General features: G+C 43.5%; 2 protein-coding genes across 2 annotated transcripts; both read right to left on the bottom strand.

Moving 5' to 3' along the window:
• Positions 1-1,242: 1,242 nt before the first annotated feature.
• On the bottom strand, positions 1,243-4,883 carry LOC109401125 (mitosis initiation protein fs(1)Ya). Its single transcript, XM_029872081.2, has 4 exons — positions 4,744-4,883; positions 4,463-4,684; positions 3,160-4,254; positions 1,243-2,220 (listed from the first exon to the last, which is right to left on the bottom strand). The coding sequence occupies exons 1-4, from the start codon at positions 4,759-4,761 to the stop codon at positions 1,459-1,461; spliced, it is 2,097 nt and encodes a 698-aa protein (XP_029727941.2). The 5' UTR covers positions 4,762-4,883; the 3' UTR covers positions 1,243-1,458.
• A 13-nt stretch (positions 4,884-4,896) lies between these two features.
• LOC109422536 (RNA-binding protein 48) lies at positions 4,897-10,985 on the bottom strand. The gene is made up of 3 exons (XM_062856811.1): positions 10,759-10,985; positions 10,464-10,614; positions 4,897-5,190 (listed from the first exon to the last, which is right to left on the bottom strand). The coding sequence occupies exons 1-3, from the start codon at positions 10,873-10,875 to the stop codon at positions 4,898-4,900; spliced, it is 561 nt and encodes a 186-aa protein (XP_062712795.1). The 5' UTR covers positions 10,876-10,985; the 3' UTR covers position 4,897.
• Between the last annotated feature and the right edge of the window lie 3,559 nt (positions 10,986-14,544).

The following is a 14,544-nucleotide window of genomic DNA, read 5'->3' as shown; positions in this document are numbered from 1 at the left end:
CTAAGTTCGCCGTAAAGTGCAGCGAACTCGTGGTTCATCCTTCTCCGCCACACACCGTTCTCCTGCTGCTCCGCGTTTCAGGCGGGTGTACACAGCTCTGCCACCGTTCCAAATGTTCTGGCGATAATGTCCTGTCCATGTCGTCCGCAAAGCACCCAAATTGGCCGGATTTTGTGAAAATCGTTCCCCGGCTGTTGAGCCCGGTTCATCGCATCACACTTTCCAGAGCGATGTTGAATAGTAGGCAGGAAAGTCCATCACCTTGTCGTATTCCCCGTCGGGATTCGAATGAACTAAATAGTTCACCCGAAACACTTACGCAGTTTTGCACACTGTCCATCATTGTTATAATCAGTCTAGTCAGCTTTCCAGGAAAGCCGTTTTCGTCCATGCTTCTCCATAGCTCTGCGCGGTTGATACTGTCGTATGCCGTCTTGAAGTCGATGAACAGGTGATGCGTTAGGACCTCGTATTCACGGCATTTCTGGAGGATTTGCCGTACGGTGAAGATCTGGTTCGTTGTCGACCGGCTGTCGATGAAGCCGGCTTGATAACTTCCCACGAACTCATTCGGATAGCACTTTGTAGACAGCATTCAAAATAGTGATCGCCCCGAAGTTCTCTCATTCCTAATGGTCGCCTTCCTTGTGAAAGGGGCAGATTACCCCTTCCTTTCACTCCTCCGATAGCTGTTCGGTTTCCTGAGCTGTAGATCCTGACTATCAGCCGATGCAGACAGGTGGCCAACTTTTCTGGGCCCATCTTGATGAGTTCAGCTGCGATACCATCCTTACCAGCTGCTTTGTTGGTTTTGAGCTAGTGAATGGCATCCTTAACTTCCCTCAGCGTGGGAGTTGGTTCATTTCCGTCCTCTACACTGGCGTCGTCGTTCCTTCCGTTGCCGTGGGCTCCCGTGTTCTCCACGCCGTTCAGGTGCTGATCGAAGTGCTGCTTCCACCTTTCGATCACCTAACGTCCGTCCGTCAAGAGGCCTCCGTCTTTATCCCTGCATATTTCGGCTCGCTGCACGAAGCCGTTTCGGGATGCGTTGAGCTTCTGATAGAACTTCCGTGTTGCTTGGGAACGGCACAGCAGTTCCATTTCTCCACACTCCGCTGCTTCCAGGCGGCGCTTTTTCTTCCGAAAAAGGCGGGTTTCTGCCATACGTTCTTTTATTCAGTTTAAACCCAGGTTTGAACGAGGCTGTGATATATGTAAGTACAAAACAAATACATATCAGAATCACGATTTTAATTAGCTTTATTTGTAATCATAGGATGACATACTATGGCACCAATCGAAAAAAAAAAATGAATGTCACATACGCAATACACAGCACTAGAATACACATTTTGAAAAACTTTACCTTTAAACTTACGCTATAATTGCTACATTGACTGATGAATGAGTTGGCAGAATTATAGTAGGTTTGGATTGCCTCTGATGCCCGTTATTTCTCTAATAATCGCTTCCGCTACTTCCACGGTTGCTACTGTTTCGCATACGTTCGATCGGTTGCCGCCCTTGGATGCGTTTTCGCTTTGCCAGCGGACTTACGGGGAGGGGGCGCATGGCACCGGACTCGTACGGTCGGGTGTACACGGAGTTGGTTCGTCTTCGCTTGGTGCCACCGCTATCCGACAGTCCTCCTGACCGGTTAGGCGAGGGAAGCTCGTCCGATTCGGGTGAAGTGCTTGTCTGCAGAGGTCGTCCTGGCAGCCGGTTCCTCAAAAACCCAGCAAAGGACGTTGCCCTCTTCACTAGGTTCGTTGAAAATGTGGATCCTCCTCCGCCGGTGCCGCCGCCTCCGCCACCACTGTCGGATCCACTGGAATATTCGGGGTTGTCCAATTCGTCGCGGACGTCCGACCGGGATGCCAGTCGGATGACGTTCGATACAATGGTCCACAGCTTTCCGGTGCTCGGCACCGTGGGTTCCATCTTTAGTTTGTTGTGGGATTTGGATCTCGTAGGAGGCACGAACACATCGTCGTAACTACTTTCCTGCAGGAACGAATTCAGGCCCGTTTCCTGGAGTGCCGAACAGCTGAAACTTCGCGGCGGGACGGAACACGGCGTTGCCCATACGTCTGCAGTTTCGTCCGGATCGTCTGGATGGTGCTCTCCTATCCGTGTCATTTCCGGGGTTGTGAACGATATGACCTTCTTGAGTATGCCACCGGCTATCTTGGGGGTGTCCTGGTAGTAGCCCGGGAAGACCTTTCGTGACAATTGATCAGAAGAAAGAGAAAAATATTTGTTAGGTTTGTGAATTATTGTGTCATTGTAACAAATAAAGTTATGCTGAACACTACAAATGCATCGTATACCACGTCGGGAGACATACAGAACTCATTGTTGCCCAAATCGGGATGCCCCATTAGGATTTGCAACTCCTAGACCAAACAAAAGTTATGTAAATAATCAACGCTGCGAAAGAAAGGTAATTTACCAGAAGAAATACGATTACAGAATTGACTGATGGATGGACCAAGAACAATGCTGAAACCTCGTCATCCCGGGATTGGACTTCGTTATCTATTTAGATAACTGGGTACAATTTATGTTATGCGTTGCATGTTTGTGTTTAGTGCATTTGTAATGTTCCATTTTACTTTTCGTACCCTATTAGCACAGAGAACAGACATCCAGGCTAGAACAAATTTCATTCGGAAGGTTGTGTAAGGAGTGGTAAGGATTTGAATCTTTACTTGAGTAAGGTTGCAAACCAATATACGATGACAACACTAACGCCACCAAACACCATATTGCCACAGTCAGTGGTGAATTGAAACATTTCAAGTGGTGAATTAAATTAGTATGGGAAATTAACCGATTGCAGCGCCACGCTATTGCCACTTGTGTTGCCGATTTCAAATGGCCGTTAAATTCCTTACACAGTTTCGGAACTGGACTTGGATGTCTGTTCTCTGTGCTATTAGTTCACAAATGTGTGGCCAGATACGAAAAAAGTGCATTTGTAGGGTTCTGCTAACAGTTGTCCCTATCATGTTGCCCAACGTGGGGCACAATGCATTTGTAGTGTTCCGCAAAACTTTATCTGTTACAAATTATTAGCTGATGGTATCAAGAGCAGAAACGAATATCGAGATCCTGGCACCTTCCAATATCAAGTCCCCTAAAGTTCCTCCCACTTACCAGTCCATTGGCAATCATACTGCGTTCGTCAAGCTTGTGATTGCTGGAATTTTCCTGATTTGCCACGCTACCGTCAGACTCGAGTGATGTTTCGTTTTGATGTGCTTCGTAATATTGGGATTCGTTCTCATCCGGCTGGTACAAACCGGAGTCTTCACTTTGTGTTTTCTGGAGGAGGTAGGTTGTTGTTTTGGCATTCTTCCGACCTCCGACGCAGGTTTCACTGGAGGATCTTTTCAGCACCGGAGTCGTTCGAAGATCCAGTGCGTTACGAGGTGGGGACTGTCCAGTGGTGCTGTTCGAGACACTACTTCCGGTTGAGTTGAAGCTCATCTTACGCTGCGTCCCGGGAGCTAACATTTTTGTGTAATGACCATGCTGGGCTAGCGCTCGTTGAATGCTTTTGGACATGACCTGACGAAGAGGGGTAACCGCGACCTTAGATCGACTTTTGATAAGGGCCCGGACTTTCTCCAATTCGTACGAAGCCGGCGGTGAGGTTGGGATAGACGAGGACTCGTTGGCGCTGCTGTGGTGGATGCTGGACATTTGTCCCAGCGCACTAGAATACGACTCATTGGAACATTTAGCGTTGGGCCCATAACCGTGCATCATAGGCGTTGACGTTGTGCGAGCCAGCTTTTTTCTGGCACTGTTGGGAACCTCAGACGTATTGAAGGCCGACAAGTTACTGGATCCGTTCAAGCTATCGAAGGTTTGACTCTTACGTTTCCATCGCAAATTTATTTTGGAAAGCGGTGTCAGGAGGGCTTCACTTGGTTCTTCGATTTCCTCTTTGGGATCCACAATCGCCGATAATTCTTCGGAAATTTGTGACGCTGCTAATGGAGCTTTGACTTTGATTGCTGTCGCTGGACGCAACTTATTACGACTGTCGCTCGATTGATCCGAAATGCTGCTACCGTTTCCGCCGATGTTTTCTTTGTTCTCCACTTCTACATTGCTCTCGACGGGCGTTTCCATAATCGTCGGGATATTGGGACTGTGCTCCAAGCTACATGCATGACCTGCATTGTTTTCGCCGAATGGAGTACATCGCATGATAGCCTTGAAATCCGACGCAGTCAGGAAAACCTGAAATAAACGAACAATAATTTTAGAACGATGTTTAAAATTCCCAATACAATAAAATAAAACATCGATATTTTGTTCTGAATAAGTGTAACATTCGACAACACATTGGTTGAGTTTCTATTGAAATCAGCTTGAGCGTCGATTAAGAAACACTGCAGTTTGCAGCACTTCATGTCACCAAAAATGAAGCCAATTAAAATTGCCTCACCTTTGAGCACCGATTGCAGCGTAGCGGCAGATGTTCGGTCAGGACATGTTGGATCAGAACGTTGCTCGGCGTTATCTTGGTATCGGTCCGCAGCGGGAACGGTCTATTGTTGCAAATGTAGCAAATCTGCCGTATGGCTTGCATTTCCTGGTGGGAGTTGTCCTCGTGCTTCAGTCGGCATTTGGCACAGCAAAACACCTGCCCGCACGTGCGGCACTGGACCTGGAAAACGAATAGAGTTTTGTGACTTTTACAATTTTACCAAATTTCCAAGAAATTACCTCTTTGGGGATCTTCATGGCTTGATGAACACACTATGATCAATGGCGAATTTGATGGCACGAACGCAACTTGTTGTTATGACAAACAGAACGGTCCCAGCTGATGGCTTCTATTGTTCTGCAACCGTGTTGCCAATTATCATGCTATTTTGGTCTAAATCTTTTTCGATCGTTTCGGCGGCATTGGGCCGATGAGTGGGCGTTGTTGGCTCGGGTCTGCAGGGCGTTTCGGAACCGATCGGTTCGACTGTATACGATACTCTACTTCTCGTTTTCGTTGCTCTAGCTTCTGACGTAAATCTTCTACGGACTCGCGTTCCGGTGCGTAGGATATGTGCAGGATTCCTCCGTAGAAATTTTTGGCGTCCAAAAACTTCTTCGCACGGCGAGCTTTGTCTAATTTTTCGAATTTAGCGTAGAACACGTCCGTGAATGCTTCTACGTCAACTGAAAGAGTAAATATTTTTTTAAAACGTTAAGTTATGGATATTTCATAACGACAGGTACCGTGGGTTGCCAAATTTTGCTAACTGATAGCATTTAGAGGCCATGATCATAACACTAATTGTGTTGTCCAAATATCAAGTTAAATTATCTATCTGAAGTTAAATTTGGACAATTCAAGAATTAGTTGTTCTTTTACGAAATTAGGGCACTCCATGGAACAGTTTATGGACAGCGCCTCGTGAGTTCGTTTTTGGCGTTCATTGAGTCACTCCAACATATTTCGAGTCGTTCGGATTTGTGTGCATTGAGCCAACTTTAAGCATCTCGGAGTCGCTTGAACAATCTAGTCCGCTCGGACCAAGGCGGCGAGTTCCAAAACATCACATTAGACAGATTCTGCAAAGAGGAAGGAATCAACCAGCAATTCACCGTTCCGTATTCGCCCTGAATTTCCTCTACCGTTGAAGTATTGGAGGCTGCAAAACGGTGAGTCGATAAGGTGAGCGCCCAACATAGCTGTGGTTCACACAAGTTCCTACCTCATGCCTCCACTGGTCAAGCGATGACAAAGACCGCCAGCTAAAAGTTGTGTGCTTAACTGGAAGTGCAGCCTGGGCACTGTTGTCTTTTTGATTCGACTTCAGCTAGATTGAGAAGGTACGATCTGAGCGATTGTTCACCAAGGAGGTGCGGCTCAAACAGCATCTTTTGTGGTATCCAGCTGCTGAGTATGAAATGCTCCTCCACCAGAAGCTATACCTGAGGTGGAAACCTCACTACGACGGATAGGGGACCTTGGACCAACAACCTTCTGTTCTCGAAACCCAAAAATCGGTACAGAAACCGAAAATGAAAGATTACGAACTGATTCAACGGTAACGACTTTTAGCGCGAAACAACGTGCAAGAATTACAACTTGGAATGTATTAACCCTAACCCAGCAGGGTAAACTGGCACAACTAGCGCATGAAGCTTGATATCCTAGGCCTGAGTGATGTCCGTTGGCCGAACTTTGGAGTGCACAGATTGGCGTCGGGTGAAATACTGTTATACTCTGGCCTACGAGGTGAACACGCTCCTCGCCACCGTGGAATTGGTTTCCTGAACAGCGCTCATGCCCACGCTGCGCTCATGAAGTGGAAACCTGTTAATGCAAGGTTAATTGTAGCCAGATTCAGAACACGGATTCGAAACCTTATCATGATCCAATGTTACGCGCCAACCGATACCTACTGCCGAAATGTAAGACAAAAAGAACTTTAACAGCCAACAGGACGCAATCAGTGAAGTACTAGATTGAAAGTAGTGAGCTGGATTTTTGTATGGTGAGATGATCTATGGTGCATGCTCGGTTTTTAGTACTAGATTTGTAGTAATGAGCTGAATTTTAGTATGGTGAGGTAAGGTCAATTCTCCGTTTCTGCAATGAAGTGGTGCAAAAAGCGTGGGTATTATGATTCTTTGCCTAATGGGGCACGTTCGGTGTAGTACTAGATTTGTAGTAATGAGCTGAATTTTAGTATGGTGAGAAGGTCAATTCTCCGTTTCTGCAAAGAAATGGTGCAAAAAGCGTGGGTATTATGATTCCTTGCCTAATTTGATGCTGTTTGAGCAAAACTTTGGATAACTATGTTGTTTATGTTGCAAGAAATGGAGAAAACAACAACACTGTTGCCCAAAGTTTTGCTCAAACAGCATCAAATTAGACAAGGAATCATAATACCCACGCTTTTTGCACCATTTCATTGCAGAAACTGAGAATTGACCTTCTCACCATACTAAAATTCAGCTCATTACTACAAATCTAGTACTTCACCGATCTGTCCTATTTGATGCTGTTTGAGCAAAGCTTTGGATAACTATGTTGTTTATGTTGCAAAATATGGAGAAAACAACAACACTGTTGCCCAAAGTTTTGCTCAAACAGCATCAAATTAGGCAAGGAATTGTAATACCCACGCTTTTTGCACCATTTCATTGCAGAAACAGAGAATGAGGCACGTTCGGTGTAGTACTAGATTTGTAGTAATGAGCTTAATTTTAGTATGGTGAGTAGGTCAATGCCCCGTTTCTGCAATGAAATGGTGCAAAAAGTGGGGGTATTATGATTCCTTGCCTAATTTGATGCTGTTTGAGCAAAACTTTGGATAACTATGTTGTTTATGTTGCAAGAGATGGAGAAAACAACAACACTGTTGCCCAAAGTTTTGCTCAAACAGCATTAAATTAGGCAAGGAATCATAATACCCACGCTTTTTGCACCATGTCATTGCAGAAACGGAGAATAGGACAGATCAGTAAAGTACTAGATTTGTAGTAATGAGCTGAATTTTAGTATGGTGAGAAGGTCAATTCTCCGTTTCTGCAATGAAATGGTTTAAAAGCGTGGGTATTATGATTCCTTGTCTAATTAGATCCTGTTTGAACAAAACTTTGGGTAACTGTGTTGTTTAAGTTGCAAGAAATAAAGAAAAAAGGAACACGGTTACCAAAAGTTTTGCTTAAACAGCATCAAATTAGGCAAGGAATCATAATACCCACGCTATTTGTACCATTTCCTTGCAGAAACGGAGAATTCACCTTCTCGCCATACCAAAATTCAGCTCATTACTACAATTCTAGTACTACGCGAACGTGTTCTATGGGGCACGTTCGGTGTCGTACTAGATTTGTAGTAATGAGCTGAATTTTAGTATGGTGAGAAGGTCAATTCTCCGTTTCTGCAATGAAATGGTTTAAAAGCGTGGGTATTATGATTCCTTGCCAAATTTGATGCTGTTTGAGCAAAACTTTAGATAACTATGTTGTTTATGTTGCAAGCAATGGAGAAATCAACAACACTGTTACCCCAAGTTTTGCTCAAACAGCATCAAATTAGCCAAGGAATCATAATACCCACGCTTTTTGCACCATTTCATTGCAGAAACGGAGAATTGACCTTCTCACCATACTAAAATTCAGCTCATTACTACAAATCTAGTACTTTACCGATCTGTCCTATTCTCCATTTCTGCAATAAAATGCCACAAACAGCGTGGGTTATATGATTTCTTGACTAATTTGATGCTGTTTGAGCAAAAGTTTGGGTAAATGTGTTGTTGTATTATTTATTTCTTGCAACTTCAACAACATAGTTACCCAAACTTTTGCTCAAACAGCATAAAATTAGTCAAGAAATCATATAGTTTATTTCATTACTAACTGGACTGCGACAGAGTGCGGAATCTTAAATAAAAGTGCGATATTACATCAAATCGTTCCGCTGTCTTCACCGCACTTATTCATCATGAGCTAATGAATAAGTGCGGTGAAGACACCGAAACGATCTGACACCAAATCGCACATTTATTTGAGATTCCGCACTTCTCCGTCGCACTTTTAACTGCGATAGAGCAAATAAAAACACGAGGAGCCAAAGCCGTAGCCCGTCAGTGCTATTCGGTTCTCGAGAAGTGAAACGCTCATGAATACGGGGCAAAAGTGCGTGGGCAAACTTTCTAGCCGACGAAGGCGCGAAAACCAACAAAACTGGCGACATCTGTCTCCTCTACGATGTTTGGACTTAAGATGAATGCTATGATGCCCGTGAAAGACACGCTGGTTCGAGCACTTTGGAAACCTTTTTCAAGTGTTGGTCACGCCACCAACACCTCAGCATGATCCGCCAAGGGTTCGACGCATTACCCGTGTCAACACCGAAGCTCCATCAATGTAGGAGATAGAATCAGCCATCCGTAGCATGAAAACGAACAGAGCCCCGGGGCTCGATCACATATCAGCTGAGATGCTCAAGCTGACCCTGTAGCATCCACACAACTGCTGCATCAATTATTCTGCAACATATGGGACATTTCCGGCCGCCGACTGAATGCAAGGCCTCTTAGTAAAGGTACTCAAAACGGGAGACCTTACTGTATAGTGTATGTGATAATTGGCGGGGCATCATGTTACTGTGTATCGTTCTCAAAGTCCTCTGCAAAGTGATCCTTAACACACGAAACTCTCCGTATCATCTTGGAGCAAAGATTCTCTCTTCGTGGTGTTCATTGATTACGAAAAAGCTTTCGACCATCTCAATCACAAAAACATGTAGGAAGCCCTCAGGCTCAAGGGTGTCCCTGAGAAAATCAATGGCCTCATTGAAGCACAATACAGGGCATTTTTGCGCAGAATACTGAACAACGGTGCCTTGTTCGATCCCATCCTCATCGTAATCGACGGAATTCTGGTAGGTGCGATTGATCGTGAACCAAATCTTGGGTTGCTGTGGCAGCATGCTTATCAAATGCAACTTGCTCCAGAAACTTGAATCTTCAGGATGTTCTTAATCCGCTGTGATAAGCTGCTATAGGTTGTATTTATTGGTACGCTTATGGTGACGATCCTATTTGACTACCCTTTTTCTATCCCATTTCTTATTCCTTCCTTCTCCTTCACATAGACGACGAATAGGCTCGTGTTCATAGCGATGGCACGTGCCACTGGAGCCGACCTACTGATACCTGAAGCGGAAAAATCCCCATTTATCCGTCATTAGCCGCGTCTAACCACTGCCGGCTTTGCAGTACTTACTCAACGGATAAATGCAGCATTTTTCGGTTAACAAAGAAAATGTCTTTCTCCCTGGCTTAACTATAGCCAAACAACCTTGCCGAAAACACCAACTCTAGCGAATGTAATAAAGGGACCAGAGAGAAATGGGATGGCAATTTCGTTAGTGTTACGTCTGTATGTCTGTGATTTGAACGAATGATTTGCAGTAATTAATATCACAAACCGTGACGAATTAACAAAATTCTTTAAAAAACATTTTTGAAGTAGGTAGGGTATTTTAGCCAATAGTGGACCCCCTTATATTTTTCCTAATTTTCCTGCTTAAATCTGTTCTTACCGGTGAACTACATAGAACTTGCTGTGCAAACGTTGACAGGGGCAATTTAATTGGAATATCATACTGTTTTAACGATCAGAGCAATTTTCAGCTAAGGGGTCCACTATTGGTTAAAATACCCTATGTACATCTGTAGATTTTCAGGAGCATTGACTGAAATGACCAAAAACAGTCAAATTCTTTTAAGTACCTATTCTACATTATTTTTATCAGAAGTTCCTCCGAATTCAGCACTATGTAATATCCTAATATCTTCAAATATTAAGGTACATACATAGCATTTAACATTAACAACGATTTTGATGGCAACACTGCTTGCCTAACCCCGAAAGGAATCCCGATAACTAGAACCTCATAATCCTATTAATAAATACAGACTTACAACTTCCGGAAGCCTTGATGTCGGCGGTGACGTTTTGCAGCAGCTGGATGTTTCCGTGTCGCCGAAGTTGATCCTTCAGTTCCTTGGCGAGACTGATCTGCGGAACACCAAATATGAGCAAATGACGCGATTCAGTAGCCACCGAGTACACCTGAATGATGGTCGAGCGAAAGGAGGAACCATTAGAATATTATGAAGGGCGTTGTGTAGGTAAACATAGTAGAATAACTAGCCTAAACATCGACCTTGAACCTCAATCAAACCAAGTTTGGGGAAATGATACGAGCTGGCTTACCTTTACGGCTGTTGGTTTCTTTGATTTACGATACAGTGAACGCGTGCGGCAGTAATTGAAACGGATGTGATGTCTCAAGTCTGGATTATTATCACTTTTATCCGGGCCACAGCTCATTCTACGGCGAAGGAGCGATAAACGTGTGGTTTGGGATTCTTTTGTGCATGTGGTTGTTCTGCCTTTCTGCGTTTTTGTGGTGCGTGTTTTGTTTATCAGCTTCTTTTCGTTAAATATGTGGGGTGCGTTTGGTGCTTCTTTCGTTCAGTTGTTTGCGGATGCTGTCAGTGTCATGATGCGATAGGCTTTTCTCAAATGATATATAAGTTATTTGGTATAAACTATTCCAAGGAATAAGAAACAACCCTAATAGAAAAATATGGTACAACGTGCTTAACAACCCTTTCGGGCTAATCATCTTGATCATACACGGAATGATACAATCCAAGATGTTTATAAGGAAGGTGTTAGCGTATAAGCAGTAAGTGGATGCGGGGAGTGCGGCACACTGCGGGGGGATGGAGGTGACAGCCGGCCAGTTTGTTTATGCTGCAGAACGCTACAGAAGCGTTGCTGCGCCGCATCGGCAACAACATTCTCAACACGGATAACCAATAGTATGGGACACGCTTGTATGGGAAAAATAAATCCTCGCTCCAGTCGACTTTTTAGATCCCATTTAGGTGCCATATGAACTGTACAAAATTTCAGCGCAATCGGTGAAACTACCGTCTACCCCCGTTCGTTTGAACGACACCCAGGGGGTGGGAAACTCGGCACAAAGTGCCCGGCACACTTTCGGCACACTCGCCGGCACATCAATGAAGCTGGCTGTCATCAAACTGGCAACACTGTTTTTTTGGAGAACAAAGAAAATAATGAAGAAAACTTGTACATAAATATCAACACTAATAAATAAATAATAATAATAATAATAAATAATAAAAAAAATGCAACTATTTCGTGGGTTGCTACTTCTATCCGAGCTTCTATCTAATTCCGAATCTCTAACTATTCAATCTCAACTAAAAGCATGACTGAGTTTTCAGACGGTTTTATAGGCCTCGAGGGCATTCCGAAAACGGTATCGAATGATGTTTTAACCTGAGAAATGAAGAGCTGCAAATCTTTTGGAATCTGATTTGATTGGATCTGATGGAACTCATAATCAAGACGGAGGGCGAGGATAAGGACCTGAAGTTTGGGCTTTCTATAGCCAATGTCAAGATATTATTTATTCTTTATTTCGTCAATTTGTGGAGAAATATCCTGAGAAGAACGTAGCCAGCGGAGGGTTTTATGCGCAATCTAAATTTGTAGATCTTTGCAGGAATGCCTGCATGAGGCGTTGCTGAGATGAGAGCGCTAATCCTGACGCAAACGTTGGTTCGATTAAGAATCCTAGGATAGATTTGGTCATCATGCCATCGACTGCAAATTTCTCAGTTCTGAGAGGAATGTTTTTCACAAAATAAACTTCACAGGCAGTAGAATCAGCGAACTTTTTGTTATGATGACGAAGAATCAGGATCAGGACGCAAGCGAAATCAAAACAAGAGAAAGGTTGCCAGGATACATAAAATATATCGAATCAACTGACAGCATAACTGCCAGCACGCCGGCACATTTCGGCACACCATCGGCACGTTTGGCATAAAATCAAGTGTGCCGAGTTTCCCACCCCCTGACGACACCTCATGCAAACCAACGGGGTTCGTTTTTTAATTTGAACTTCTAGTAACCCTGTGGACATCGTAAAACACACTGATGGTAACCGTTTTTGCTGTTTTGTTTTGATTCTGCGTTCCGTTTCACCCCGTTCCATGAGCAGAATGACGTTTGAACTATGTTTAGTTTGAACGATGTGCAGATTAGAGGGGGTCAAATTAAAAAGTGTTCAGATTAGATGAGGTAAAACCAACGGGGGTAGACGGTATAATTTAGCGCAAGCGGTTCAAAGTTTTCATAGGATTTACTATGGGAAAAGTTACACTTTCAAACAAAAAATCCTAGAGGTCACCCTTTGTCTCCTTAATTCAAATCGATCAATGTTTCTTGTAGAAAAATCATTTATGAAACTTTCCTTCGAAGACCGCAAAACAGTTGGATGCTTGTGGAAAAAGTTATTGATTTATTACCGATTAGTGATCCAACGAACGGCTTTTGGTTTTGTTTTATCAGCAGCACTGCTGCTGCCGTTGTTGCATGGGGTGGCGGGAGGCATCACCACCCCCAGAAACAGCAGCAGCCAAGGCGGCAGCTACAGTGCTGCTAATAAAACAAAACAAAAAGCCGTTCGTTGGATCACTAATCGGTAATAAATCAATAACTTTTTCCACAGGCATCCAATCGTTTTGCGGTCTTCGAAGGAAAGTTTCATAAATGATTTTTCTACAAGAAACATTGATCGATTTGAATTAAGGAGACAAGGGACGACCTCTGGGATTTTTTATCTGAAAGTGTAACTTTTCCCATAGTAAATCCTATGAAAACTTTGAACCGCTTGCGCTAAATTATAGTTTCACCGATTGCGCTGAAATTTTGCACAGTTCATATCGGACCTAAATACCGTCTACCCCCGTTGGTTTGACCTCATCTAATCTGAACACTTTTTAATTTGACCCCCTCTAATCTGCACATCGTTCAAACTAAACATAGTTCAAACGTCATTCTGCTCATGGAACGGGGTGAAACGGAACGCAGAATCAAAACAAAACAGCAAAAACGGTTACCATCAGTGTGTTTTACGATGTCCACAGGGTTACTAGAAGTTCAAATTAAAAAACGAACCCCGTTGGTTTGCATGAGGTGTCGTTCAAACGAACGGGGGTAGACGGTAGAATCAGGCCCCTGACACGGCCTATATCAATGTATTGGAATCATGGTAGACAGGATGTCCTGGGCGCTAATAAATAGCGCCCACTGTCAAATGCGATAACATCAACAATTTTTTGTTTAACGTTTATTTTGGTTTGTTGATCAGTTTTTGGAATCATTTTTTCCACCTGTTAAGATCACAAAACACTTCAAACTCGCTTTAATATTAATGTACGGTAGGAGGAGCATGCGATTAGTTGAATAAAGCAGCCCAACAAACACGCATTGTGAATGTGATTTCGTGTGTGGCTCACAACATCAAACAAAAGCTGCGTTTGTTGATTACACGCTCATTCCAATTTGCACGAATATGAGTATAAGGCAGTTAGATGTTGGCTACGATATATTTCATTCATGCCAGGGGCCTGGGTAGAATCAAAAAAGTCGACTGGAGCGAGAATTTGATATTTGTCCCATACTAATAACCAATGTTGACATATTTCCATGGCACTCATAAAATGAGTAATATTCCCCCAGGTTTAAAATTTGCTCGTGCCCCCGCATTTTTGTTAATTATGAATACAATCCTGAATACAATGGTGATTTCTTAACCAAAAGAGATTGCTTTGCCGAAAATATTGCAAAATATTTGCTTGAGTGGGTGTACGAGCTAATTTGCAATCCGTGTAAGTAGGAAACACTCGATGAGTGTCATGGAGTTTGTCCGATTTTAGTGCTGAGAAAGTTGAGCGTGCATGGTTTCTGTGGGGTTGCTACGGTTGCTACGTTGCTAGGGCTGAAAGTATTTGTTTGTCATCTCACTAGTGAAAAAAATTGAATACAAACTTGCCAGCTGTCGTTAGGTTTTCCAATATGGCGGATGGTGGAATCTGACCAGGCATGAGAATGAGACTTTTTTCTGTTTACCGTTCAACGATACTGGCAGTAAAATAAAAACAAAACAACGGCAGC

The sequence above is a fragment of the Aedes albopictus genome, chromosome 3 (assembly GCF_035046485.1).
Source record: "Aedes albopictus strain Foshan chromosome 3, AalbF5, whole genome shotgun sequence".
NCBI classification, from domain to species: domain Eukaryota; kingdom Metazoa; phylum Arthropoda; class Insecta; order Diptera; family Culicidae; genus Aedes; species Aedes albopictus.
Note: the sequence above shows the minus strand (reverse complement) of the source record. Positions and strands in the feature narration are given on the sequence as shown.

What these genes read in the sequence shown, in the direction of transcription:
- LOC109401125 (XM_029872081.2), bottom strand. An exon ending in GCTGCAATCGGTGCTCAAAG is followed by an intron (nt 4,255 to 4,462) that starts GTGAGGCAATTT and finishes CGTTTATTTCAG; the next exon opens with GTTTTCCTGACTGCGTCGGA. An exon ending in GTATGATTGCCAATGGACTG is followed by an intron (nt 2,221 to 3,159) that starts GTAAGTGGGAGG and finishes TTGTCACGAAAG; the next exon opens with GTCTTCCCGGGCTACTACCA.
- LOC109422536 (XM_062856811.1), bottom strand. Translation starts at nt 10,875, where the DNA reads ATGAGCTGTGGCCCGGATAAAAGTGATAATAATCCAGACTTGAGACAT. An exon ending in AGAAACCAACAGCCGTAAAG is followed by an intron (nt 10,615 to 10,758) that starts GTAAGCCAGCTC and finishes ACCATCATTCAG; the next exon opens with GTGTACTCGGTGGCTACTGA. An exon ending in CATCAAGGCTTCCGGAAGTT is followed by an intron (nt 5,191 to 10,463) that starts GTAAGTCTGTAT and finishes TTACTCTTTCAG; the next exon opens with TTGACGTAGAAGCATTCACG.